At 56.1% G+C, this 26281-nt stretch overlaps 1 protein-coding gene and 1 pseudogene across 2 annotated transcripts in view; one reads left to right on the top strand and one right to left on the bottom strand.

Moving 5' to 3' along the window:
* Positions 1 to 22951, top strand: part of ATP2B3 (ATPase plasma membrane Ca2+ transporting 3) — a 63767-nt gene extending 40816 nt beyond the window's left edge. The window contains exons 18-22 of one of the 2 annotated variants that reach the window (XM_028094347.2): positions 342 to 553; positions 2029 to 2136; positions 3510 to 3692; positions 8907 to 8993; positions 19936 to 22951. In XM_028094347.2, coding sequence (XP_027950148.2) covers positions 342 to 553; positions 2029 to 2136; positions 3510 to 3692; positions 8907 to 8993; positions 19936 to 20256 — 911 coding nt within the window. In that variant the 3' untranslated portion in view covers positions 20257 to 22951. Of the gene's footprint in view, positions 1 to 341; positions 554 to 2028; positions 2137 to 3509; positions 3693 to 8906; positions 9061 to 19935 lie in introns of both variants that reach the window. The other variant, XM_028094349.2, reaches the window with a different exon arrangement.
* LOC114201592 (small nuclear ribonucleoprotein G pseudogene) lies at positions 1582 to 1913 on the bottom strand (annotated as a pseudogene).
* Positions 22952 to 26281: the final 3330 nt, after the last annotated feature.

The raw sequence follows: 26281 nt of genomic DNA, 5'->3' as shown, positions 1-26281 counted from the left end.
CCCTTCTCTGATATCTTGGGAGCAGAAGCTTCTCGTGCCCGGCCTGAGGGCCTCTGCCTGGCTGCCCTGGCTTAGGGACAGGGCCGAGGAGGGCGGCCTGCAGCCTCCGATCCCTCCCCAGCCCACCCCCAGCTCACCCTGGCACCCAGAGTTTGTCTTGGCTTCCTTCCTGCCTGCCCTGGGGTTTCGGCACCAGAGCTGTGGGCCAGGCCTTGGCCATGAGCTCCGTTCCCTCGGCCGTCTCACCACAGACACCCCCCCACCAGCACCCCTCAGGCGACATTGGCCGGGAGCCATGTCCGCTCAGGGTTCCACTCCCTCGTGTGCCCCTTGGCCTGCAGGGGAGCTCTTCTTCGACATCGACAGCGGGAGGAACGCGCCCCTGCATTCTCCACCCTCAGAGCACTACACCATCATCTTCAACACGTTCGTCATGATGCAGCTCTTCAACGAGATCAATGCCCGAAAGATCCACGGTGAGCGAAACGTCTTCCATGGCATCTTCAGCAACCCCATCTTCTGCACCATTGTCCTGGGCACCTTTGCAATTCAGGTAGGAGCGCTGACCCCACTCTTACAACAGCTGGGGAAGCGGGGGACCATGCCCCGCCCCCCCGGTGGCCTGCCTGTCCCGCTCAGAGGTGGCTCTGCCCCTCCTGCTTCCCCAGCCCCGGCTGGCATCCCCTGTGACCCCGCGTCCTCTGTCCCCACCTTCAAAACATCATGGCATTGCCTTGGCTTCGCCTGCTGGGTTCCAGAGAGCCCTAGTGTGCCTTACTGAGAACGAACCTCCTCATAGTTCCCTCTGAGTCCCATTTCCAGCACTTGATTCCCTGGTGGGAAGCCACCAGAACTCCAGAAGGTTCCTTTGGACAAGCTTTCTATCCCCAGCGCTGACAAACCGGCCTCTGCCCGCCACCGTGCTGTGGACAGGCTGGTCAGTCAACTCTTCAGGAGAGGCTGAGCATTCAAAAGTAGGGTGTGGCAATAGAAAATGTGAGGTTTGGTGATGGCAACAGGCCAGGATAGTCTCTCCTTACAGTTCTCAAAGGAGGGACCTGCCACGCCTTGGGGGGGCCAACCAGGGAAGCGTCTGGGTCAGTCAGGAGACAGAGGGGGAGCAGGGAGCCTTTACTGTGGTTTCTGGGGGAGAAACTGAGGGGGGTGAGCTGGCTGAGGATTCACTAGTATGAGTAATTTCAGGGTTCTGGGGGACATAGGACTGTCTCTGGTTGTCTGGGTCCTGGCCCTGGGTGATTAAGGCAGGGGCAGTGGCCTGGAAAGGAGAGCACAGTAACAGGGGTGGTTGGTCTGCATGGACAAAGCTCACCCCAGGGAGGGAGGTTCTTCCCTAGGAAGGGGCAATAAGCCAGCAGGAGGCCCAGGCAAGGCGAGTCGGGCGTGTCACTGGGGTATCCAGGGCAAGGTGTGTCCAGCGCAGGCACGCCAGGCAGATGGTTTCGTCTTGTTTTGTTTTGTTTTGTTGACTACTATAAAAGTTTATTTAACAAAAAAGTTCCATATGAAAATGCACACGACCTGATTTTTACATTGTAGTAAAACAGGTACTATGGAGGGGACATGTGGAAGCAGTTGATTTCTTCTGATGAACACACCCATTGTTTATACTCGCTCCAAGGCTTCTAACATGATGATACTCTGTCCTCGTATTACCACCATTCCAACATTGTTCTGTTGCCCACTAGCTGCCATCTCCACACATTCATCTATCACAAGATTCATAAACGGATCGAACCCCCGCAATATTCCTTGGACATGTCTGCTACCATTTAATTTCAATGACAATTTCTTGTCCATAAATTTTTTCAACTCGGGAGGGTGAGCTTTGCTCATGGTGTCTACTGCGCGAGCTCAAAGATGCCTCCAAACGGAATTCGTGGCGTCCCACACGCTACGCCAGGCAGATGTTAAAGCATTACGTTGACAGAAGCTGGAAATGTGGTCCCTGAGGGCTGGAGGAGGGGCCTCAGGAGCTGTGCCTGCCTCCTTCCCACCCCACCCCTGCAGATCGTCATCGTCCAGTTCGGCGGAAAGCCCTTCAGCTGCTCCCCCCTGTCCACGGAGCAGTGGCTCTGGTGCCTGTTCGTTGGCGTTGGGGAGCTGGTCTGGGGACAGGTGAGTGTCTGCCTCGTCACCTTCCCCGGCCCCACCCCTTAGCTGTCTCCTCTACAACAGCACCACAGATGGGCGTGATGTGGGGGAATCGGGGCGCCTCAGGGCCCACACTTAGGAAAGTATTCAGTGTGTTCAAGGGCTCAGGCCTGGGCCATGTCACCACTCAGGTGCAAGGCCACAGGTGACAGCGTCAGCAGAGAAAAGACCAAGGGCCACGGAGGGGATGTCACAAAGCCCCAGCAAAATCACCCACCACTCCCCTTTTCGTGATAGGAGCCAAAAATCATCCCCTAAAACGGGGTGGCTTAGAAAATCCCCACCGAGCTAAACTGAACAACACCCTGCTAAATCCTCCAAGGGGCAAAGAGAAAGTGTCAAGGAAAATGAAGACATACTTTGAGATGATAGAAAGCGAAAGTCGGACACTTCAGGGCCTTGGCAGTTAAATCCATGTGCAGAGGGAGGCTTGTGGCACCCGAAGATTATGTTAGGGAAAAAACAGCCCAAGCCATAGGCACACAAGAGGCTTCTGAAAGCATTGCTCGGCAGTTCTGGAGCATTGCTGTAGGAGGCCAAGTCCACCATCCACTTTGCCCTGTATCTCAGTCACCTCAGACGCAACAAAGTACCACAGACTGGGGGGCTTAAACAGCAGGTGTTATTCTCTCACACCTCTGGAAGCTGGAAGTCCAAGACTGAGCCAACGCAGGACCAGGTCCTGGGGAGACCAGGCGTGAGCTTCCAGGTCCCTGGCCGGCGGAGGCGTGCGGCAGTGGCGTTTCTCCCGCAGCCTTGTGTGACAACCCGCACCGGGCACGGCCACCAGGGAAGCCTCCCTGAGCGGCGCTGTCCGGGGACTTCAGTGCGGGGTCGGTCCCGTCGGCCCGGAGCTCCCGCGGGGCTGAGCTCGGAAGCTCAGTCTCCGCACCTGCACCGCCGCCCCCACCCCCCACCCCGGGACGTGAAGCTGAGAGGTGTGGCCCAGCTCGGTCCCAGGGAGACTGAGACCCTCTCATCAGGCAGGATGGGCCAGGGGCCTAGAGGTCCCCTCTCAGGAGCCGGGGGCCAAGGCCAGGCCTCCCCTGGCTAGAAAACACTCCTTGCTCACAACGGCCTCCACACCCTGCTCCCAGTCAGAGGAAAGAGGCTGGCATCTCTCTCTCTGGAGAGCAGGACTTGGCACCAGGCAAAGGTGGCCCAGGCATGCAGCCTCGGGGAGCAGAAAAGGACGTCCCATCCCCGGGTCTGCCCGTGTCAGAGGGAGGGGGGAGGTCTGGGTCCCTTGCCGGCCCCAGCAGAGCTCCCGCCCTGAGAGGACCAGCCCTGCTCTGACAGCCACCTGTCTCTGCTGTCCCTCACCTCTGGCCCCCCAGGTCATCGCCACCATCCCCACCAGCCAGCTCAAGTGCCTGAAGGAAGCAGGGCACGGGCCCGGGAAGGATGAGATGACTGACGAGGAGCTGGCCGAGGGGGAGGAAGAGATTGACCACGCCGAGCGGGAGCTCCGCAGAGGCCAGATCCTCTGGTTCCGGGGCCTCAATCGGATTCAGACACAGGTAAGCCGCCGGGCCACTTGGCTACTCTGGCTTTCCCGCCTTGAGAGGGTGGCAAGCAAGCAAGAGGCAGAGAGTGGGCGAGGTGAGCCCCCTACCAACAGGGAAACCCTTGGGTCTCGCTGCCACAGTGACACGGGCCATCCCCAGGTGCGCCTGTCGGCGGGTGTGCTGCCACGGTGGCCTATCTCTGCCACCTCCCTCAGAGCCCAGAGGGCCCCCCCGCCGTGCTGGGTGCAGGTGTCAGCTAAAGGTGTGTGTTGTGACCAGTAGTTGTCTCTTGGGGGGCACAGACCACCCACTGTCTGCGTTGCTGCTGGGCCTTGCCTTATTCGCTGGAAACAGCCCAGTCACAGGGAGGTGACGTTCTCGGGATGAGACAGATGCCCGTTACAAATAGCCTTTGGTGAGCTCACCGTTCACGGGTTATAGTGTGTATTCTATGGAAGCCGACTCGGGCCACAGAGTTGGGCCTTTCTGTTCATCTCAATGGCCACATATCAGAACTGGTGGGGACCAAGACCTCCATAAAGTCAGATGGTCACAATGACCACTCGGCCACGGGCACTTTCCAAGGCTTCACGAGACTTGCCTGCCAGAGCAAACCCTGTTCTTTGCCCCCAACGCCTCCCAGTTAGCCTTCTTGCCAGAATGTTCTGTATTCACTGCCTCTCCACATCCTTTCCTCACACTCACGTGTGATCCCACCACAGCCTGGCCTCTGCCTTCAACGTCCCAGAGGCAGTTGTCACCAAGGCCTGTAAGACCCCTGGCTCCCGGACTCGGGCTGTCCCTTCTTCCCAGCGCCCTTCCGTAAGGGCAGTCGGCCCTGCTCTCTCTGGTGGCCTGCTTTCCCCTCCATCCCACTGTCTGCTCCTCAGCCTTGCTTGCCTGGCTCCCCCACTTCCCGCTGACACCTTGGTCCACCCTGCTGTGGCCCCCACATGCTGAAAATCCCACAGACCTGGGGGCACTGGACTGTGTAGGGAAGGAAGGAAGAGCAGGTGAGAGCTGAGCCCCAGCCCTCGGCCCCTCTCAACTACAACCCCCCCCCCTTCCTTCAGCATCTCCTGTAGCCTCTCCTTCAGCCCCGTGGACACTCCTTGGCCAATTCCCCACTGCCTGCTCCTTCCCTTGCAGCCTTCAGATGGCGACCCAGTGGCCCTCACTCCCCATCTCCTCCTGTGCCCAACCGGAAATCCCCAGAGTGCCACACCTGAACCGAGATGCCCACAGTGGGCTTGGGCCAGACCACAGTCCCTGAGCCCACCTCCTTCCAGCCCCGCAGCACCTGACCGATGGCTCTGTCGCCTCCACTGAGCAAGCCAGAGCCCCAGACTCTCTCCCTGTCTCCCCACACAGCTGGTACACCAGCATGGCCCATCGGCTCAGCTCTGCCCCCTTGAATGCAAGTCCCCAGTCCAGCCACCCCTGCCCCCATCCTCCTGGCGTAGCCACCAGTGCCTCCGCCTGGATCAAGTATCCCTGCTGCCTCCCTAGCCCCCAGTGACACCTGTCACTCTCTGCCACTCCTGTGCTTCCCAAAGCCCCGCCTCTGGTCTTCCTCCATGTTCTGTCCAGGACCCCCAGCCCCCATGCCCCTGACCTAGCTCCAGTTGCTTTTCCTCCTGGGGGTCGCACCGGTGGGAAGAACACTACCATGCACTTAGCCCCGCCCTTCTCCAGATTCCTGCTGAGGGCCCCTGGGCCCGGGGCCATGACCGGGGAGCACAGCTCTCCCCAGTATCTGCTTCCAGCCTGTCACACAGCACTACAGGCTCATCCCGAAGAATCTTTTACACAACTCGCCCAAAGCACCCTCAGCAGCCGGTGCCTACCCTGCCTGGGGTCTGACGCTCCCGCACACGCACCTATTGCCATACAGTCCCCGGAAGTCTCATGGGGCTCGGGCTCAGGGCCCCCCACTTCTTTCCTCCCCAGGCCCCAGCCTCAGCTTCAACCACAAGCTCTCAGCCTCCCGCCTGCTCCTCCAGCCTTTGTTGAGCTAGGCCCTCTAACGACCCCGTCCAGCTTCTCTTCCTGTCCTAGGGTCAAGTCCAGGGTCCTGACCATGGCCTTCAAGCCCGTGCCTCTTAGCGTCATCCCACTGTGGCCCTTATAACCCCTGCCGCTTTTCCAGACATGCATTCGCTCTGCCTCCATGCTGGCCACTTCCCGGGCCCCGGGACACCCCAGGTCCCACTGTGTTCCCTGGGGGCACCTCCTCCTCCTGCAGCGGCCTGCTCACAGAGCACCACCTCGTGAAGCCTTCTCAGGGTCCACTCCCTCCTGCCCCTGTAGGCCCCAGGCAGCTGTCCGGGCTCTCAGCCCAGGGCACTGGAATCAGGGAAGAGCAGAGTACCCCAGGGAACTTTCCAAAGCGGCAGAGTCCTGGGCTGCTCCCAGCGCTTGCGATATTGTAGGGCTGGGCGAGGTGATCCCCAATAAGTCCACGTTTAAGGAGCTCCCCAGGGATGCAAGGGGCTTCTCCGATGGAGAAGCAGGAGGCCAGGTCTCTGGCTCATTCCTCTTCGCGTCCCGAGCACCTAGGCCGGCATGGCCAGGGAAGAGTGTCTTAGGTCTGAATGGAATGCTGAGCGCCCAGGGGAGGAGCAGGAACAACTCTGTAGCCAGATGTCCCGGTCTCCCCTCACTGCCTCACACCCAACTGTGAGCCCCTGCGCACCCCATCCTGGCCCCACGGGCTCTTGTCTGTCATGCCCCAGTTCAGCTGCAGAGCCCAGAGCCAACCCTAGCTGGTGGTCGCTTTTCTAGCAGCTGAGACGGCAGCCCTGCCCAGTGTGAGGCATCTGGGGGCTGTGCGTCCGTGTCTTCTGTGTGCCTGGGGGCTCTGGGGCCTGCCCCGTGGCCTGGCTAGTAGAACGGGTCTCCTCAGTCAGAGTCTTGGAGTTCCAGGCCGTTCTGATTATCACGCCCACATAGACCCGGGCCAGTCAGGTCCCTACTTTGTACATGATGAAATGGGGCCCAGAGAAAAGGGGCCTTGCCCCAGGTCACCCACTGAGAGTCTCCGTCCCCTGATCCGCTAGCATATGCCTTGCCCTCTCTCCATAGAGCCACGCTTCCCCCCACAGGACCGTCACATTGTCACATCAGATTCACGCCCCTCAAGAATGCTGAGCCAATTGGCTACTTTAGCTAATTTAAGAGCATCTGTTCTTTTTGATTCAAAATACCTGCTTGAAAAGCAGAACTCGAGTCCCCCAGCTTGTATGTAATACCCCAAGCCAAGGGAAACCTGCCCTAGGCAGCTGGCCCTGGATTTCTGGATTCTGCGAACAAACTTGCTCCCCAGACTGCTCCCCAGCACAGCTTTTCACGTTGCTAAGTGAAGGCATTTTGTAACCTGCTGCCTGCTCTCACCACCATTCCACACTAACATATCAATACACCAAAGACTTGCGGGGGGGTGGGGGGGTCATTCCAGAATAAAAAAAAAAAAAAAAGAGTCCTTAAAACTGTGAACGCGGAGCTTTGCGAAGCAGTCATGATGCGGCCTACTTCCCATTCCATTATGAACCAATGAGAAGCTTCAGCAGCAACTGGGCTTTTGAGGGGTGGGGGGGGCAATTTGGAGGTATTTTGACTGATACCGTCATCCCATTGGGACACCATGAGGAGAGGTCAAATCAGAGGCAGAAAAAGCATCTTTTCCTTCCCTTGTCGCCTTTGCTGCCTGAAGAGTGCCCTCTCGAGACAGACCTTAGAAACCTCTTGGCAATCTAGGGAGGAGAGGGCCCCCGGAGAGAGAGTGGCATGCGGCATGGGTCATCTTCCTTCAGTGCGTTGGGGCAGTCCCCTGTGGCCGCTCAGTGTGCCTTACGCGTGGGTCTCAGTCCCTTGCTGAAGAGCAGCTTGTGTTGGTGGAAGGGAGCTCGACGGCAGAGTACATGGCAAAAGTCTTTTCCACCGCGCGTCTAGGAGTTGAAATGATGCACAACTTCATTTTGGTTGGGGTGAAGGGGGTCCGGGTCCTCAAGCTGCCTGCTTCCAAGAAGCCTGGCCCCGTGCCAGACACTGCAGGGCTTGGGGGTGGCACGGGGCCCCTCGCTCTGGGCCGAGAGTAGGTAGCCAGTGTGCATCAGGCTCCAGAATTGCATATCTGCTTTGCTGCTCATGTCATCCAGTGAACCATATGGCACTTTCCAGAAATCAGATCCACCTTCTAAGGCCAAAAGATTCCGCCCCACCCCACCCCTGGAAGGCATTCCCAAAGAGGCAGCTGAAAGGGTGCCACGCTAGGCTGGCCTCCTAGAACCTAGGCACACAGTCTCCGAGGGGGAAAACATTCAGTGCGGCCACTCAGCCACAGGTCTGATTCACCCCCCAGCCATCCAGGCCACTGAAAGATGGGGTCAGGAAGTCAGAAGACAATGGGACTCCTAGCGAGTTCACCACATGGGTCTCACTTCCCATAGACCCACTTCCCTTTTGACACCTGGGAAGCTTCAAGGGTGGGGGACAAAGCAAAAGCCATCTTTGCCCCCAGGACCCTCCGATCTCTCTGCTCTCCGCCCTGCCGTGCCTGTGGCTCTGTAGAAAGGAGCCTGATAAGCCAAAGCAGGTGCTTTTGCAAAATCTCCCCTCTCTCTTTTTAAGTCCATTCTTTCACTGAGGCTGCCCACAGGGGTGCCCCCTCCATCACTCGGATGAGCCACAGAAGGAGAGCGATGTCTACACCTCCCCACAAGGCAGGGCAGGCCGGCGTAGTGAGAAGCAGTGGACGTCTGTTGCTTAGAGCGATGTAAACCAAGGACAGGCTGGGGAAGGGCCCCCGTACGCACACCCTCGGCGAGCACAGCCGCAGGGAGACTCGTCCTCATGGGAGCGTGTCGTATCCCTCCGGTCTGCTGGGGCAGGAAACAGGGTGGAGAGCTACTGACCAGCCTCAGGTATTAGATGACAAGTGGCCCGCCAGGAGCAGATGGTTCGCTCCCCGCCCTCCCGGTCTTCTGAGGGCTAATCATTCACTCAGCAAACCCTCCCTCTCTTGGTGGTGACACAGAGGCTGGCCTCAGCCACGACCACGGCCCCCGTCAGAAGCACTGTCAGCTCCCAGGGAGCGGGGTGACCTAGATGAGGCTTTGCTGTCACAATATGTCCCCGGCGTGGCCCCTGTCCTCACCCAACCCCAACCCTGTGTGGTAGCCGGGACAACAGTGCAAGCCAAACTTTATCTCATTTTCTCTCCCACAGATGGAGGTAGTGAGTACCTTCAAGAGAAGCGGTTCATTTCAGGGTGCTGTGCGCCGGCGGTCTTCGGTCCTCAGCCAGCTCCATGACGTAACCAATCTTTCTACCCCTACTCACGTAATTCTCTCTGCTGCCAATCCCACCAGTGCCGCTGGGAGTGAGTCTTGAGTCCCCTTTTCTCTCATAAATGGCATCTCTGGGGGAGAAAAAGCCTCCCCGCCTCTTCCTTCTCTTTTTTCCAGTCTTGCACCCTCTGCTCACCGTGGCTTTTCCGTTCTTCCTTCACTGCCCTGTCCAGTCCTTCCCGCCCAGACGGTGTGTCTCTCCAGAGCCATATTCTCTTACGAAATGTACTGAATCCATGGCACTGCTGGACCTTCTGTTCTTTTCTTTGTTGGGTTTTTTGGTTTTCATTTAGCACTCCTTCTGTCATTGGTTTTCTTTTCTTGAACTTGTCTGCATCTGCCGATGGTTCTTCATGAACTTGGGCCCGCTTCTGGTGGTGTCTGGTGTCAGGGAGGGGCTTTGGTCGGTGTTCTGTGGGGCAGCCAAGGGCAGGCGGGCAGACTCAGGGCTGCCTTCCAGGGCGGGGCGGGGGGGAGGGGGGACAAGTGCCTTTCCAGCATCATTCACGGCAGAATAATCCAGCCCGCCTACTTGGGACTAAGTGGCAGCTTCCAGAACTCCCCTGGAGGTGGTCTCCAGAGGCAGGAGACCGGATGTAGGCTTCGGGAAGCCACGGTCACACGTCCCCAGGTGGGCTCGGTGGTGGCCAGTTGCTTCTGCTCGGGGGCTACCTGCCCCATAGGCCTTTGCCCTGAGCCCAGGGCATTAGAGGTATCCGAGGTGTGCCTTGAACTGGAGTCCTCCTCACACCCGGAGCCAGCACTCTGCCACGTTTCCACTTGTTCCCAAAGCACCTTTGCTCTTTTCTGAACAGGCCTCAGGATTGGAAGGTCTTAGCCTGATCCGGTCCACATTCTCTCTCTTCCTTCCTCTGAGAAGCTGGGAGAGGCAGATTCCCTTCTATATGTTCCAATGAAAACTTCCCACCATGTTGGTCACATTTTAAAGAGAACCCAGGGGCTGTCCTAAAAGAGGTAGAAACTTCCATGATTGCTCACATCTTTTTACAAAAACAAAAGGAAAGCTACAAGAGCCCTGAACCCGCCACCCCCTGGTTTCCCTAACGAGCGAGAATGCAGGGAACGGTGTGGGCCCTGCTCCCTCCCAGCGCCTCCCGCTTCTTGTGACAAACTCGAGGTTTCAAAGACCAAACAGTAAACCTCCAAGCATGAGCCCAGAGCTCTTGCTGGGATGGTTCGATGCTACCTCTTTCCTTTCCTTCCAGTGAAACCCGGCAACTCTCACCTCCGTGAACACATCACTTCCCCACAGACGGGAGCCATTAACTATGCCTTTTTCCCTCACCAGACTCGGATTTTCTTTTTTCTTGATTTCTTCTCTTTCCCTTTTTTCTTTTGTCTTGTCTTCTTCCCCCCCCCGCCCCTTTTTTAATTTTTCTTCCTCTTTTTTTTTTCTTTTTCTTTTTTTAGGAACTGGTGAGAGGTCCCCAGTGGGGGGCATCCCTCCTCTTGCTTACACTGTTGTTTCAGGCCACTCTGCCCTTTAAGGAAGGGATGTGGGCCGCACCAGTCCCCGCTGGACCACCTTGTCCCCTTCGGAAACAACACGTACATGTGCGCGCACACACACACACACACACACACACACACACACATTCCCCCATCCCCAAACCACAGGCCACACACACCTCCAGCTCCCTTGCACACTCACTGGGCCTCCCCAGCTGGGCCACAAATACTGCCCGTCAGCCATCACAGATCGGCTGGAAAGCTCCGGCCTCGTCTCAGAAGGGTCTTGCCACCACTCCACCCGGAGAGGTCTGCGGGAGGCTCGGCTACAGTCAATTGAGGACAGAAATGGTACGCGGCCTCCCAGGAGCGCCTCAGCTAGGGCCTGGCTGAGGCAGCAGCGCCTTCCTTCCCGGAAGTGAAGGGACGAGAGAGGGCGCGGGTCCGCCCAAGGGGCACATACCGACCTGCCCTCTCCCTCGACTTTTTCCACGTGTTTCTTTGCCATCTCTCTCCGCACTTCCTGTCTGTCTGTCCACCTGTCTGTTGACTTGAACGGGGAGAGGCAGCTGACAGAGCCCCCACTCCTCATGCCCCTCAGGCCTTCTCCCCTCCAGGGCCAGCCCGGGCCTCCCCTCTGAGAACCTGCTGAGGCCTGCTGTCTCTTGGTTCCTTTCGGATTCCTTGGGCTTTCTCCCTGGCAGTAGCCTCTTTCTCTCCTCTCTTTCTGGCACCTTCGTTCCTTCTGCAACCGTCTGTCACCCCACTTCCCACTTTGGGGAGCCCAGCAGTGCCTGGTAAGAACAGTTCGAGAGATGCCACCCCTTCCGCTGGTCAAGAGCTACTCCAGGGGGATAGAACTAGTGCCTGACCAAAAAAAGTGGGGGGGGGATCCACTGTCCCATCCACACCCCATGGTGCCGGGTGAGGAACAGGTGGCAGGACCCCAGTGAGAGCTGAGCACCTTCTGTCTGAGGAGGGTGCTGGTGTGGTAGCAAGGGCCCACCTCAGAAAGGAAGCTCCCACACTGTGGCGGAAGGTGCTGGCTGGAGGCCTGGGCAACACCAGGGGACATGCCTGCTTCTGGAAGCCACCAACCAAAACCACTGCGGGACAGATTGGTTTGGGACTCTGGACTGGCCCCCCCAGTCCAAGCTGTGAGGACCTAGAGAAATCATTAAGCCCAGCACCCTCATTGTACAAAGCAGAAGAAGCCCTAGCACAGGGGCCAGGAGGGCTAGCCACTGGCCCTCACCCTCTCTTGGAACTTACCAGAAGGAAGGCAAGGTGCAGATCACGACAGAGCTCTAAGCCTAGCCGAGAGGCCGAGTCGTAGAGGGTGCAGTGGTTACAGGCCACGAGTTTTCCTAAGGAAAACCCCAGCTCTTATGAGAAGGTTCCCGTCCTCTTTCCCCACAGGCCAGCCGGCCTGGCCCTAACCCCCATGCCGGCACAAGTCTCTCCAGCACGCCAGGGCCTCTGATCTGACATCCCTTCCGCTGAGAATGTCAGGCTCTCCAGGTGGAAGGCCCTGCGCAGGCTGCGTACGAGGAGCCTCGGGGCCAGAGGGATAGGTGACGTCGCTCACCAATGTAGGTTCCAGCACGTAGTACCAATGCCAAGAGGTGGCTGGAGGATATCCTCGGGGCAAGAGGGAAAGGAGAGCTCCCTAGAGGGGTGACCAGGGAGGGTCAGAGATGAGAGGTCTTTGGGGCTCAGCACACCCACCTACCCTTTCCAGCCAACCTGCCCCCCCCAGGCTTCCCACGCCCACATGTCTGCTGCTTCTGGATTTGGGAGCCCCACACAGCACCTACTCCTCTGGCCACACACAATGACCTTGCAGCCCCAGCATGGTTCACTGAGCCTTTGCATCCTCAGCTGGGGTGTCACACCTGCCCTTCACGGCTGCCACCTCCTGGCATGGGACCTCAGCCATCGCCCGGAGGCCAGCCCCTGTGAGTGGCTTGATTAATCAGCACTCTCCGCCTTATGGAAACTAACGGAGCCCAATCCCATCGCCCCGCCCCCGCTGCTATGCCAGCCAGCCCTGCCCCTGCCCCAGTCGCACTCTCACCCACACTTGGTTGGCCCCACTCCCCAGGCTGGGCGCGAGGATCCAAAGGTGTGGCCAGAGATGGGGTATTGTGTGCACGCAGGTTTACTCCCAAGCAGCAAGCTGGGTGCCAGATAGATGGCTGCCCCCGGGGGTGAGCGGAGACACACAGACACGCCCCAGCGCCCCCTCCCACCCACACTTCCAAAGCCTGCTCCCCACCAGGGTGCCCCGATGGCTCCCCCATCTCATCAGGCAGCAGCACTGGGCCTCCGTACTCAAACAGAGAGGGCTCCTAACCCAGCCAGGCGACGGGCAGGGACGGGCAGCAAATCTGGTCAGATGCGGCCAGAGGGGCTGTTTAGTTCTGACTGACCGTGCCAGAAACAGATCGTAGCAGTTGCTCTATTTTAATTGCCAACACGAAAGCCTTCCATCCAACTTGGCAAAGCCGAGGCCAGGTAAGCCCCAACGACTTCCTTGGACACACCCTCCCGGAGCCTGGGGAAGCAAGCTCATCACACACTTGCAGGGCAGCAGCTCCCATGATTAAGCCAAGCCCGCGGAGGAAGGAGCCTTGCAAAGTGAAAGCGCCTTTCTCAGGAAGTTCGTTGATTTCAAGCCAAGTCTCTCCACTTGGGTTTCCGCGAACAGTGTGCTGGCATTTCTTCTCAGCTATGTGACAGCTTTGTTTCCACATTAGGAATAGTGTCAGCCCTGCCCGGCCCGAGCCTTCCTGCAACCAATGAGCCCTACCACAGGGAGGAACCGTCCAGCCAATTCCTAAAGCACATGCTAGCTCGCAGCCTAAGGCCGACCCCAGAACCCCTGCTCCGAGCCCTCCCCAGTAGGCACTTCCAGGCTGACTCCCAGGGCTGGGAGCCAGAGCCCAGGAAGCTCAAGACTTATTCGAGGCCCTGCAGCTGGACATGACCAGGATGAAAAGCAAGGCCGACCACCTGAAAGGCCCAGGACTCACCCCATGCCTGGGTCAGCTCAGTGCCAACAGCTTGTTGACATCAGCAGCATGAGTCTGGACTCTCCCAGTCCTGGGCACAGATGCATGCACACAGGATGGGAGGTAATCTTCACAGAACTTGCCAACCGTTAGCATTTTTGACTTGCCAACATGCACGGAGCCCTGTCTTTAGTTGGTTTGGGGTTCGATCCCTCCCTCAGTGAAAGGGCCAGCTCTGGAGTTGCATTTTCACATTTCCTAATTCCATGGTGAGGAAAGGGAACCTTCCTCTTTGATTGTGGGTAAGTCACCCCACAGCTCTTTGTGTTGCCTTCAAGCCCTGATCCCCCCTCATGCCTACAGGGACGATTTGGGACCTGGGAACCCCAAAGTTCCTGGAAAGCAGTTCCCCTGGCTCTGCCCAGCTGCTATGTTCAGAATTTGCTGTAAACCCAAAGCCCGAATGCCAGGAGAGCAGAAAGTCCCCTCCCTCCTGCAGAAGATTCTGGATTAGTGGCTGGCACAGAGACAGGCATGCCCATCAAGCATGAGGGGGCTTTGAGGGAGCAGCAGTGAGACAGAAGCAGAGGGCGGAAAGCGTGACGACCCCTCCCCATCCACAGCCTGCTCGTCCCACGGTACAGAGGAGAAAAGGCCAGTTTCTGTGGTTACTGTTGTCATCGGTGTTCGGGAGCCTTTGCTTTGCTTTTTCTCTTCTCTTCTCTTTTCATTCCCTTTTTGCGTTTCTTTACTTGGGTGGGTGTTCCCTCTGTCCTTCCCTTGCCTCCCGGTGTTTACATCCCCTCCCCACCCCCATCATACCTGCATTGCAAACTTGAGCGACTGGAGGTCAGAACAAAAGTGGAGCACATCCACCTTCAGCCGTGACCTTCAGCCCCTCTGCCCGTGCCCCAAGCATCCATCAGTAGCATAGTCCTGTTGGCAGAGTGTGACATAAGCATCCCTTTGGCTTTGGCTCTGTGTGGCTGGAGTGGCGCTGTGGGTTCGAAGCCTCACCCACCCTGTCCGCCCTGACGGAGCTCAGGGCTCCGGTGAAGGCAGGCCAGCACTTACCTGTGGGAGCAGACGGCGGACAGCAAAGAACAGAGAAGGAAGCTCATGTTAAGTGTAGATGGTCACAAGCCACAGAGGAGAAGAAAGGAGAGCAAGAGAAATGTTGGGGGTGCTATCTTGGATAAAGGTTGTCTGGGATGGCCTCTCGAAGGATGGATATGTGAGCCGAGTTCTGAACAAAGAGAAAAAGCTAGCATGGGACAATCTGGCAGAAGAACAGTCTAGGCGGGGGAGAGGGCCCATGTAATGTTGCTGAGGGAGGCTCAAGCTAGCTGGTTAGAGGTACTTTCGACAGCCGCCCACTGAGATCTTGCTGGGTGCAGGCACTGTGCTGGGTGCTGGGAGGTAGGGAGGTCAGCAAATCAGACAGAGCCGTCTTCAGGGGCCTATGGAAAGGAGACAGAGGAGAGCATAATGGCGGGGGTGGGGTGAATTGAAGGTGAGCCATGCTGGGAAGAAAATGAAGAAGAGGCACAGGGTTGCTGAGGGAGATAGTGGCAGGGGGGAGGGGGCTGAGACTGTAAACAGAAAAGGTTGGGGGGGGCATGAGGCTCACTGGGGAGGAGCCTTCCCAGCAGAGGGAACAGCTTGTGCAAAGGCCCTGAGGCAGGAGTGTGCCAGTATTCAGGAAAAGCCAGAAAGTTGAGGCTGGAGACAGTAAAGAAGTTTGAGAAAGAAAATGGTCTGAGGCAGGCCCTGACTTCGCAGGAGAGGCAGCTGTTGAAGGGTTTAGACCAGTGGAGGCCATGACATGCTCTGGCTTTTGTTTGAAAGGACTGCTTGGGCTGCCCTGCAGAGACTGGACAGCAGAGGTAAAGGGCAGCAGCTGTGAGACCGGGGAGGAGGTGTAAGGTGGGGGTGAAGTTAAAGTGGCAGGCAGAGCCCCGAGTCTAGAGATAGAGGTGTTAGACTCGTCAGCAGACAGATGGTATTTAGGACCACGGCAGATAAGAGCAGCTAGGAAATGTGTGGGTGTAGATGAAGAAGAGAAAAGGTCGAAAAACGAGCCCTGGGGCCCCCGGATATGAGCGGATGGTGAGAGGACAGAGAACCTGGAGACCTGTCTACAGCCAGGAAGCAGGGGTGTGGCGTGGGGAGCAGTGAGTGCCCAAATGGGGAGGTCCCTGGGGAGCAGGGGGTCAGGAAAGAACCAGCCATTGACAGCAGCTAGAGGGGACTGTGGCCCCAAGAGAGAGTCTTTTGTAAGACAAGACAAATGAGTAGGCTAGGCAAGGGAGGGGGGGCAACATCCTTGAGTGGGTGCAGAGGCCAGGGTGGGGCACCCAGGCAGTGCGGGAACAAGCAGGGCTGCCTCTCAGACATCAGGAAATGGGGGGCACAGCTGGCCTCACTTGGGGCGAGACAGGAAGCTATGGGAGAGCCCTCCGGCCCCAGCCTGACCTGATCCTCCTCGGCCTTCCCAGACACCTTGGCTACAACCTTAGGAAAGTGCTTTTCATGTCTTTCTTTTACTTTTAAGTTATCCCGCAGTAAAATGGACTTTTGGGGGGCAGGGGTTCAGTTTGGTGAGTTTCCACACTGCACAGAGTGGACCGAGGGCAGCTCCTTCACCTGCTAGAATGTTTGGCATCCCCACCAGCTAGGTTGGCGAGGGCCAGGCCTGATTCAATAGTCAGAGAGGAGGGAGGCTGCGAGGGACCCCAGAGATGTCAGCCACAGAGGTGGGAGCCGGGGAGGATCAAGAGACCAGGCAGTCAGGGTCTGAGTCCCAGGGGCCTCCAGGGCCCTTGGCAGATATGGCAGCAGCCGTGGAGGTAGAGAGGGCTCCGCTGAGAAGAGGTTGGGGAATTAGGGGCTGGGGCACATGCTGATGCAGGGCACTGGGGTCGGGGATCGAGGCGCCTCTGTGGTTTGGCCAGAGCCCTGCACTAGGAGGACCGGAAGACCAGGGCTGACCCTCAGCCTCCTTCAGTTTGATAGACCCTTCAGCCATCCAAGGGGAGGTGAGGAAGCAGCAGTGCATGCTGGGAAGGAGTGCATGCTGGCTGCAGACGTAGGTGGGGGTGTGTGTGTGTGTGTGTGTGTGTGTGTGTGTGTGTGTATATCTCCTTTAAATGGTGTCCCTGGAGTCTGTGGGCTTTCGGTGACACTGACAGCCTTGAGGGTGGCAAGGTCCCTTGGGGAGTGGCAGAGATGGAGAGGTGACCTGAGGGATGGTCCCAGGTTGGGGGAGGAGCTTGAGGAGGCAGTAGGGCAGAGCGTTGGAGAAGGGCACTGTTTCCGCTCAGCCTTGGTCACTCTTCTGCTGGGACACACTGAACTCTGCCGTGGGGATGTTCTGAAGGCCCCGTGCTTGAGCTCGGCTCTCTGGGGCAGGCCTCTCTTCTCGAAACCTTTGCCAGTTCTCACCAAACTCGTGTCCCAGGAAGTCGCTGTTCTCTTCAGTGTCTGGTGGCCTGAAAACACCCCATCATAACACCAACACCAAGCAATTTGTTAACAGCCCCAGGTTTGAATGTGGGGAATTGGGACCTGGAAGAGACTTGGGATGACACAAGCCAAGCTTAGAGCCCAAAATCGCACGTCTGCATGAGAAGCCCTGCCCCCCCGACCCCCGCTGGTGATTGAGCAACTACTCTGTGCCACACTCTGTCGATAGGCAGCAAACAAGACCAGTGACAAGACAGTCATTAAAGTAAGTCTGATTATACTTGGGAGGAGCAAGCACCCTGAAGGAACGTTCCGGAGCTGCAGAAGCTGGAGAAGACGGGCTGGCTGCCCTTTTTGGGCAAAGACTTTGGAGTTCAGCCAGGCACAGGGAGACCTGAAGATGGGTTTCAGCAGGGGGTCTGACCTGATCATGTGACCCAGGTCCAAATGAGGGGACCAGCTCAGCTAGAGGAAAGGGTGTAGCCAGGGTCATCAGATCATTGCTGCCAAGCTTACCACAAAGGCGCCTAGGGTCAAGGGCAGCAGGGTCCAGCTTACTTTCCTTTCTGTGACTTGAGGGGTGTAGCCGACTGCTGGAGCAGACACCTCACCACCGCCACACAGCCGCAGCAACTCTCCCAGTAGCTCCCCCACAATTCTGGCACCAGAAAAGGCCCAAAGAATGAGGCCACATCTTCAATGACTACAAAAAGTGATTTCTATTTCTTTTCATGAAAAATATCAAATGATTCTCCCCTCAATTTCTGGGTTACCCCTTTCTCAGAAGCCAGTCTGGGGGAGTTAAGGAACTGAGGGCAAATAGTTGGCCATCTGTAATCCAGAAGACGTGACTTCACCAAATTCAGAGAAAATCCTAGCCAGATTTAAGATTTGGAGTTAGGAAATTCCAATTTTACAGAGCTCTTTGGCTGACTGTTTTTGCACTCGACTGGCTGTGAGGTTCACCTGGCTTAAACTGATTTAGGAGCACTGTGCCTGGCCACACACTGACAGTCCCGGGGTTCCAGACCCTGGAGGGTCGGAAAGGACTCATTGTCAGCAGTGTGATTCATGGTCTAAACTAGGGGACAGCAAACTTCTCCTATAAAGGACCTTAGAGTAATTATTTTTAGCTTTGCAGGCCAGGTCTCTGTCACAACTACCCAACTCTGCGCTGGCACCTTGAAGACAGGCATAGACGAAGCACAAGTGAATGGGCGTGGCTGTGTGGCAATAAAACTTTATTTATAAAACCAAGCTGAGGGCCAGTGTTAGCCCTTGGGCCACAGTTTGCCAACACCCAGTCTAAACCAAGAAAACCAAGTCCTAGAAGCTTTGACCTGGAAATGACTTTAGAACTGATGCTATGTCCACCCACTCACATAGGGAAGAGCTGACTTCCCCACCTCAGCACAAGGCCAGCTGGCTCATGTGGGGCCCAGCAGAGGCCTTCCCATGGACTCGAGCTTCTAGAACCAAGAGGGAGCCCAGGTGGTAGGGAACCAGGGAGGGAACAAAGTGAGGCAGGAGCTCTGTGGCTCACAAACCTGATGACATTTGAGCACTCGTGTAAGTGAAGGTGGGTTCAAAGAGACCAAGGGGCTAGTTCTGGGAGCAAGATCCTGCAGGAGGTATGGGGGTCAGAGGGTGCCTGAGCTCGGCTGGGGCCAAGGGCCACCATAGCCGGGGATCAGGGCACTGTGGGAAGCTCTTCCCTGAGGTCTGCCAATGCCAGTGGAGCAGCCGGGGAACAAGATCTAGAAAAGCCTGAGTAGAGGAAGGATATGGCAGATTCCACGGACCAAAAGAAGTCATCTGGCTTGGAAACTGAAGAGGAGGAGGAGAGTGCAGGGTGAGAAAGGCTGGAGGGGCAAGGAGCACCAGATTGCAAAATGCCTGTGATGGCCGGAAACACGAGGGCAAAAAGGTCTGTGAAGGGAAACGCCAACCCATCAGAGGCACCGAGCTGTGGGCCAGGGGGCCTGCAGGAGGCGAGAGGAACCATCGCGTTGGAGCAGGGCATCCAAGCAGGACAGGCTTACTGGGTGCAAATCAAAAGTGGGGCCATTTTCAGTGTTGGATGCCTCCAGATGGGAGAGTGGCCAGCTCTCAGGCCCCCGATTATAGCCAGATGAGCCCCAAGGTGGCGGTCAGGGCTAGGAGGTGGGCCCGGGCATACGAACAGAGAGGAGGAAGACCAGTGCCAGGCCAGGGCTCTGGGACACCATGGGCCAGAGGAAGGAGAAGTGCAGGAGACAGGGCCAGGTAGGAGGAGGGCCAGGCAGTGGCGATGTCAGGGAAGCCGGGAGGAGTTTCCAGAAAGAGGGACATTCAGCTGTGTTGGGTGCCCCTGAGAAATCAAATAAGACGGAGACACAAAAGTCGCCACTGGACTTCGCAGCAGGAAGACTGATGGCCATGTGCGTCTGGACATGGCAGGTGCTGGTTCCAGGCACGAGAGCTGGCAGGACAGAGACAAGGTCTATAGAGAAGCCAGGGAGGGAGACCCACTTGAGAAAGGCCGGCAATGTGCCCAAAGGCTGGGGACTTCCTCTGATCAGAAAGTTATGCAGACTTTGTGGTAAGAGGAAGCGGAGAGTCCCCTCTCTAGCATTCTCCCTTTTTGGAATCATCTTTCTGTTCTATCAAATTGGAATTCAGATTTGGCAGAGGGCTCAGTTGATGAGACACAGACCCAATCCTGAAAACCCTTAGCGCAACCAGGCAGAGCTGCCCGAGTTGCTCCATTCCAGTGGATGAACGTTTGTCACGCAGTAACCTGGTGCTGTTGATGTGGGTGGAACTTGCCAGCGCCAGCCAGCCATTGACTATCTCCTTCCTTCCTTCTTTCCTTCCTTCCTGGCTTCCTTCCTTCCCTTCTTCCTCCCTTCCTTCCTTTCTCCCTCCCTCCCTCCCTCCTCCCACCTTGGGCCCCTGTCCTTCCATCTCTCACTCCAGATCCGGGTGGTGAAAGCATTCCGTAGCTCGCTCTATGAAGGCCTGGAGAAACCGGAATCCAAGACCTCCATTCATAACTTCATGGCAACGCCCGAGTTTCTGATCAATGACTACACCCACAACATCCCACTCATCGATGACACGGACGTGGATGAGAACGAGGAGCGCCTGCGGGCCCCCCCACCCCCGTCCCCCAACCAGAACAACAACGCCATAGACAGTGGTGTCTACCTGACCACGCACGGCACCAAGTCAGCTACCTCGTCAGTGTTTTCTTCCAGACCTGGGAGCCCACTCCACAGCGTGGAGACGTCCCTCTAAGGGAACGGCTTTCAGCATGCGCACCCCGCACACACGCGCACTCGGCCGGACGGCACAGGCCTGCAAGGAGAGCATGGCCAAGGCGGCTGAAGATGGTGCTCGCACGGCACTAGGAGGAAGCCACTCCATCCAAGGCTTCTTCTCTGGGAACTGAGGAGGAGGAGGGAGAAACTAGAGCGTGAGAAGAGCTGTGTTTCCCTTTTTTCTATCGAAGCATTTTTTTAATGAACACTACAATTCCACCAGATGTTCGCTGCTTGGGTTCTGCAGTGGGGCGGGGGCCTGGTTTCAGGTGATTGGGCGTTTCACTGCACCTGCCGGAGAGCAATTGGACCAATAGGTTCATACAGAAAGAAAAAAGATGACCATTGCTCTGCAGGGCCAGGAAGGATGCCCCACCCGGACAGCCCACCGCTGGGAGCCGCCTACAAATGTACCTGCACCACCAAGCGCCCCTCCCCCAGGACACATGTGCGGTCTGCATGTGTGTGCGTGTGTGCATAGATATGCATGTGCGTATAGACATATACGTACATATATGGCCAGATGCGTATTTAAAGAATAAGGAGCTATTTATCAGCATGATATTTCCATTCCTCTTATCAGGTATTTTCATTTTGAAATTTCATTATTTATTGTGGCAGGTTTTTTTTTTTTTTTTCAGGGAACGAGACTGCAAGAATATCTGTTTGGTTGCTTGCCCCCCCCCCCGCTGCCCCCCACCTTCTGCCCAGCCTCCGCTCTCCATCCCAGTCCTCCCTCCCGCACAGTTCCTGGGAATGTTGCTGTGGAGATTCCTAAGAAGGTCGGGGAGAGAGACACGAGGCCGGAGCGGTTGGAATTAGAACTCTTGCACTTTGAGACCCCTGCCTATAGAGGGGGGAAAAAAAAAACAAAAACCTTTCAATGGAATTTTTTTATTTAAAAAGAAAATACCAAAGTATTGATAAGAATGATCCCCTCCAGTAGGTGGAAAGGGGAGTTTTGCTTTCAGTTTCCTTCGGTTTCAACTCCAAGTCCTGAATTCTGGCTGGTGGGCTTTCTTTGTCCACGCCCCAACTTCAACGGCATGAAGCGCTGCCGCCCCCTGCCACACCGACCCCGTGGGAAAACCCAGAATCTGGGAGCAGCCCCAGGAGAGCCAGGTCCGGAGGTGGGGTGGGGGTGGGGAGAGCACCAAGAGCCAGGCAGAAAGCGGCAGAGGAAGAGGTACCCTCCACACCCAAGAAGAGCTGACGTGACCGCAACCGCGAAGTTGGGCCAAGGGGTCTGTCGAGTGACTGGGGCCAGTTCTCAGTCAGCACCCGCCCAAAGCACTCTTCCGACCCGGGGCTTCTCGTGAAGTTGGGCCAAGGGGTCTGTCGAGTGACTGGGGCCAGTTCTCAGTCAGCACCCGCCAAAGCACTCTTCCGACCCGGGGCTTCTCGTTCGAGGACAACTGTGACCCACAAAGGCATGGATTTGTGTCTGCAGCCACCTACGGTGACATGGGGGAAGCAGACGCAGGAGCAAAGCCCCTGGGAGCAATGGCACCTCGCCGCCGTCACTCCGGTCACAGCTGTGGCTCTGTCTCACGAGCCCGGAAGGCTGAGGAGGTCAGCTTCGCCGTGCCGGCTGAGCACCCTGTCTGCAGGAGGGAGAGCTGGGCCTGGGCTCCCCAGACGGTTCCCTCGGGGACCTCTCCTTGCCGTATGGGCACCCGTTGTGCCAAGCCTCAGTTTCCCCTGAATGCACGCTGACCAGGGAGGGAAATGCAGAAAAAGCAGAGTTTCCTTTACCTTCTGAATTCATCTGTCGTGCTTTGCAGAGAGGCAGTTGAAGTCCGACCGCAGCGCGTACAGGTGCTTATCACTTGGGCCTGAGGCTGAGCCACTGAGGGACAGCTGGGAGCTGAGGGGTGTGGGTCAGAATGCAAATGCAGGTGTGGATGAGCAGCAAGGCCGGCTCACCCATCATGTCCCCTGTGCTGCCCCCACTGGCAGGGGACTCGTCCAACCCCACCTGCCTCCGTGAGCATCTGGGTGGACATCCAAAACATGCTCAGTTCCTACCGCCAACAGGAAGGCCATGTCACCCCCGGAGCAGCAGTAGTCAAATCTCGGGCAAAGCAATTCCAGTTAGACAAGAAAATCCCACTTAAAATGCCAGCTACAGATAACTTAAAGCCATCCCTTTATTCCAAAGGGCACATTGAGAATGTTACCCACTTGTAAATTGTTCCCTAATGTCCTCGTTTAAACAACAAAAAGGGCAACTCAATTTGTTGAGGGTCTGTGTGTTCTTAAACTAGAAATAAAATTGGAAATCTTTCAAATTGAAGAAGGTAAGCTGCATATGCTCTGCTCATGGGCTTCTTTTCATTCTCTGTTAGAGACACCCTGGTAGAACAAATGGTCAATATAGATTAAACAAAAACCCTCGGGGTGTGGGGTTCAGAAAAGGGGTGCCGTGACCTCAGATTGTCGCTCTGGTTTCTGTACAGTCTTCAGGCCGAGGGACCTGTCTTGTGAGGAAGCCCCCTCTATAAAGCATATTATACGGAATGGCTTGGTCAACTGTGTTCAGTTATTAAACATGTTTTACATCTTTATCTGCCTGTTATAAAGATGAACAAAAATTATCTTAATGAGAAAGACCAGATGCATAATAATTTAAAGTCTGTAGTTGAATTTCCTAATTTAAAGAATAGACCAAAATTTCTGTGTATTAAAAAAAAAAAAAAATTGAAAGGCTCCTACAGTGCCAGTCTGGGTAACATGTGTGATTTATTAGTTGGTGAATTCTGAATGAACTGGAATGAAAAGGAGGTGTCTTCATCCACTTAACCAAGCTGAGAGCCCCAGGAATGGCCAAGCTCCCCCCTGGTGTGCAGCCACCTGTCCAATCCTTATGGAAGAAAGGGCTCTGCTAGCAGAGGTTTGCAGGCTGGTCCCCGAACTGTCTGGACCTGGAGGGGCCTCGCCTGAAGGCCCAGGCTGGCATCCTCAAAGGAAGGCGAAGGCAGGGGCCACCAACCCACATGCACGCATGCAGACTCCCTCTTTTTTTTTTTTACTGTGGCAAAATATATACAACATAAAAGTCACTCTCCAATTTTAAGCAAACAGTCCGATGACATTAAGTACTTTCACAGTGCTGTGCAGTCATCCCCACCATCTGTCTCCAGAACATTTTTATCTCCCCAAACTGAAATCTGTTTGCGTTAAACACTAATTCTTCATCCCATGCCCCCCAGCCCCTGGTGCCTGCCGTCCTTTCTGTCTCTCTGAGTCTGACTGCTCTAAGAAACCCGCAGAAGTGCAGTCATACAGTAACTGTCTGTAACCGGCTGATGGCACTCAGCTTCATGTCCTTGAGCTTCATGCATGGTGTGGCCTGTGTCAGAAGTTCCTGCCTTTTTTATTTTTTTTTAAAGATTTTATTTATTTATTTGAGAGAGAGAGAGAATGAGAGAGAGAGAGTACGAGAGGGAAGAGGGTCAGAGGGAGAAGCAGACTCCCTGCTGAGCAGGGAGCCCGATGCGGGACTCGATCCCGGGACTCCAGGATCATGACCTGAGCCGAAGGCAGTCGCTTAACCAACTGAGCCACCCACGCACCCAGTTCCTGCCTTTTTTAAAGCTGAGTAACATTCTGTTGTACGGCTAGACCATATTTTCTTTATCCACTCATCCGTCAGGGGACACGTGGGTTGCTTCTACCTTTTGGCTACTGTGAATCATGCTGCTGTGAACACGGGTGTTCTGTTGGAGTCCCTGCTTTCAGTCCTCTTGGGTCTACGTCCAGAAGTGGGATTGCTGGGTCATTTGGTAATGCTAGGTTTAATTTTTTGAGGAGCTGCCAAACTGTTTTCCAAAGCGGCTGCACCATTTTAAATTTGCCCCCAGCAGTGCACAAGGGTTGTAATCACAGACTTCCTCTTTACGCCAAAGCGAGGGAAAGAAAACCCATTATTTCGGTCATTCACTTGCTCGCCAGGTCATCCCCCTATCCGTTCCTTCGCACACTGGGCGTCTTTGAGCACCTGCGTGGGGGGCATCTGTGCTCCGCGGCCCAGAGGCAGCCCTGGGCCAAAACTTGCAAATGACCACCACAGGGACAGAGCTGAGACTACCCACATCTCCGTCCCCTGTGTTTCTATTTCTCCACTCCACACATCACCCTTTCAAACTTGGCAATGCCAGCGGATGCCTTTTCCAGGGAAGCTGCCAGGAAAGGAGGAAAATGGCTTCTAAGTTCCCTCCCAACCACCAGAGTCCATACTTCTAAAAAAGGCAAAAAGACAAATAACAGAAAACAGCAGACAAATAGCCAAGAGCCCTTGCTTCATTGATGTGTGAGTCCACCTTGAACCCTAAGGCTGAGCAAGTCTACGTGGAGCCAAACGCCATGTCCAGATAGCTGGCACCTTATGGAGAGATGTTGCCCTCCCCCCCAGATTGCTAATTTCTGCCTGTCGAGACTCTTTTCCACTCCTGCTATCAGATATGACACAGGTTCCCTTGGAAAAAAAATTGGTACTTAGCCAAATGAGTTGAGGCCAGGAAGCGTAACAACACCCACCCCCTTCACAAAGCAGAGGTGCACCCCGGGAGTCTGAGGAAGCCCGGTAGGAGCTGACAGAGTACCCACACTGGCGGGGGGGTGCTAAAATAACAAGACAGTTAGCCCCCCCCCCCCCCCGCCGCCGCCTTGCTCCGGAGGCCGGAAGGCAGGAATCCTGGTGTCGGCAGGGCGGCGCTCCCTCCGAAGGCTCGAGGGCCCTTCCTTGTCCCTTCCAGCTGCTGGTGCGGCCGGCGTCCTTGGCCTTCCTTGGCTGGTAGCTGCACCACCCCCGTCTCTGTCGTCCCGTGGCCTTCTCCCCTGCACTTTCCATCACTGCGTCTTAGAAGGATACCAGTCATCTTGGATTCGGACCCAGCCTACTCCTGTAGGATCTCACCTCACACTGACACTAGCTACAAAGAGCCTGTTTTCAAATAAGGACCCATCCCCACGTTCCAAGAGTTAGGACATAAACACATTTTTTCGGGGGACAGCATTCACTCATCCACAGCTGGAAAAGAAGAGACCGCCGTGTTCCTCATAGAACTTGGATTGCCCCCCTCCTTCCACCCACTTGACAGGCCAGGCAAGGCTCGGCCGTTTATCACTTTACAGTAATTAAGATGTGCTGGAAGCTTCGGGCTGTAGAAAATCTTGTCTCCATCCCTCATTGCTGCCCAGCGCCTTTCCTTCATCTCTGTTCCGACGACGGCACACTGAAGGGGGAGCTTCCGGCCCCAGCTGCATCAGGAAAGCAGAGACGAGCCCTGAGTGGTAAGCGCTGACAGGACAGGCCCAGAGGCCAGTGCGCGAGGGCTGCAAGTCCCACAGGGCAGCACGACAGGCACGGGGCGGGCTAAGGGATTTTAAAATAGCAATCAGAAAGAAAAAGAAAAGGAAAACTAGCCATCAGCGATCGCAGTCTGAGGTCACTTGGTCCGACCTGCTCAATTTACAAAGTGGGAAACCGAGTCCCATAGAAAGAAAGGAACCGGCCTGCTATGCAGTCGTCATAAAAGGAAACCTAGAGCTACAAAATCTCCACGGAGGCTGCCGCTAGCCCCAGCAGACCAGAGTCTCCGGAGCCACGCTTTCCCAGTTCGGCACAGGGGCTCTCAGCCGGGGGTAGGGATGTTCACCAAATCCCTAGAGAGCTTTATCCAACCATCTTCCCTTCTTTCTGGTAAGTCCTGGGGCAGGGGGTGGGGAGCAAACAGACTGGAACAGGTGCAGATGGAGAGAGCTCTCCAGAGGGTTCTCCTGTACCCTCCACCTAGCCCTCCCATCCAGATCAGGGGGTTCTGTTTTCTGAGAGCTGAGCAAATGACCTCCCATCAAGTGCGTGGGGGCCAGCTGCCTCACTGGAGGCTAAACCTTAAGAGATCCAAAGACACTGAAGCTTCTGTAAGAGCTTGTGATCTGGTCAGGAGAGAGAAGACAGAGAATCCAAAAGTGAAACATCTGTTGCCCAGTTCCATTCA

This window comes from Eumetopias jubatus, unplaced genomic scaffold, assembly GCF_037043125.1.
Source record: "Eumetopias jubatus isolate StellerSeaLion01/CBP00866 unplaced genomic scaffold, mEumJub1_p1.0 scaffold_11, whole genome shotgun sequence".
NCBI lineage: Eukaryota > Metazoa > Chordata > Mammalia > Carnivora > Otariidae > Eumetopias > Eumetopias jubatus.
This window is presented reverse-complemented; position numbering and strand designations above follow the sequence as displayed.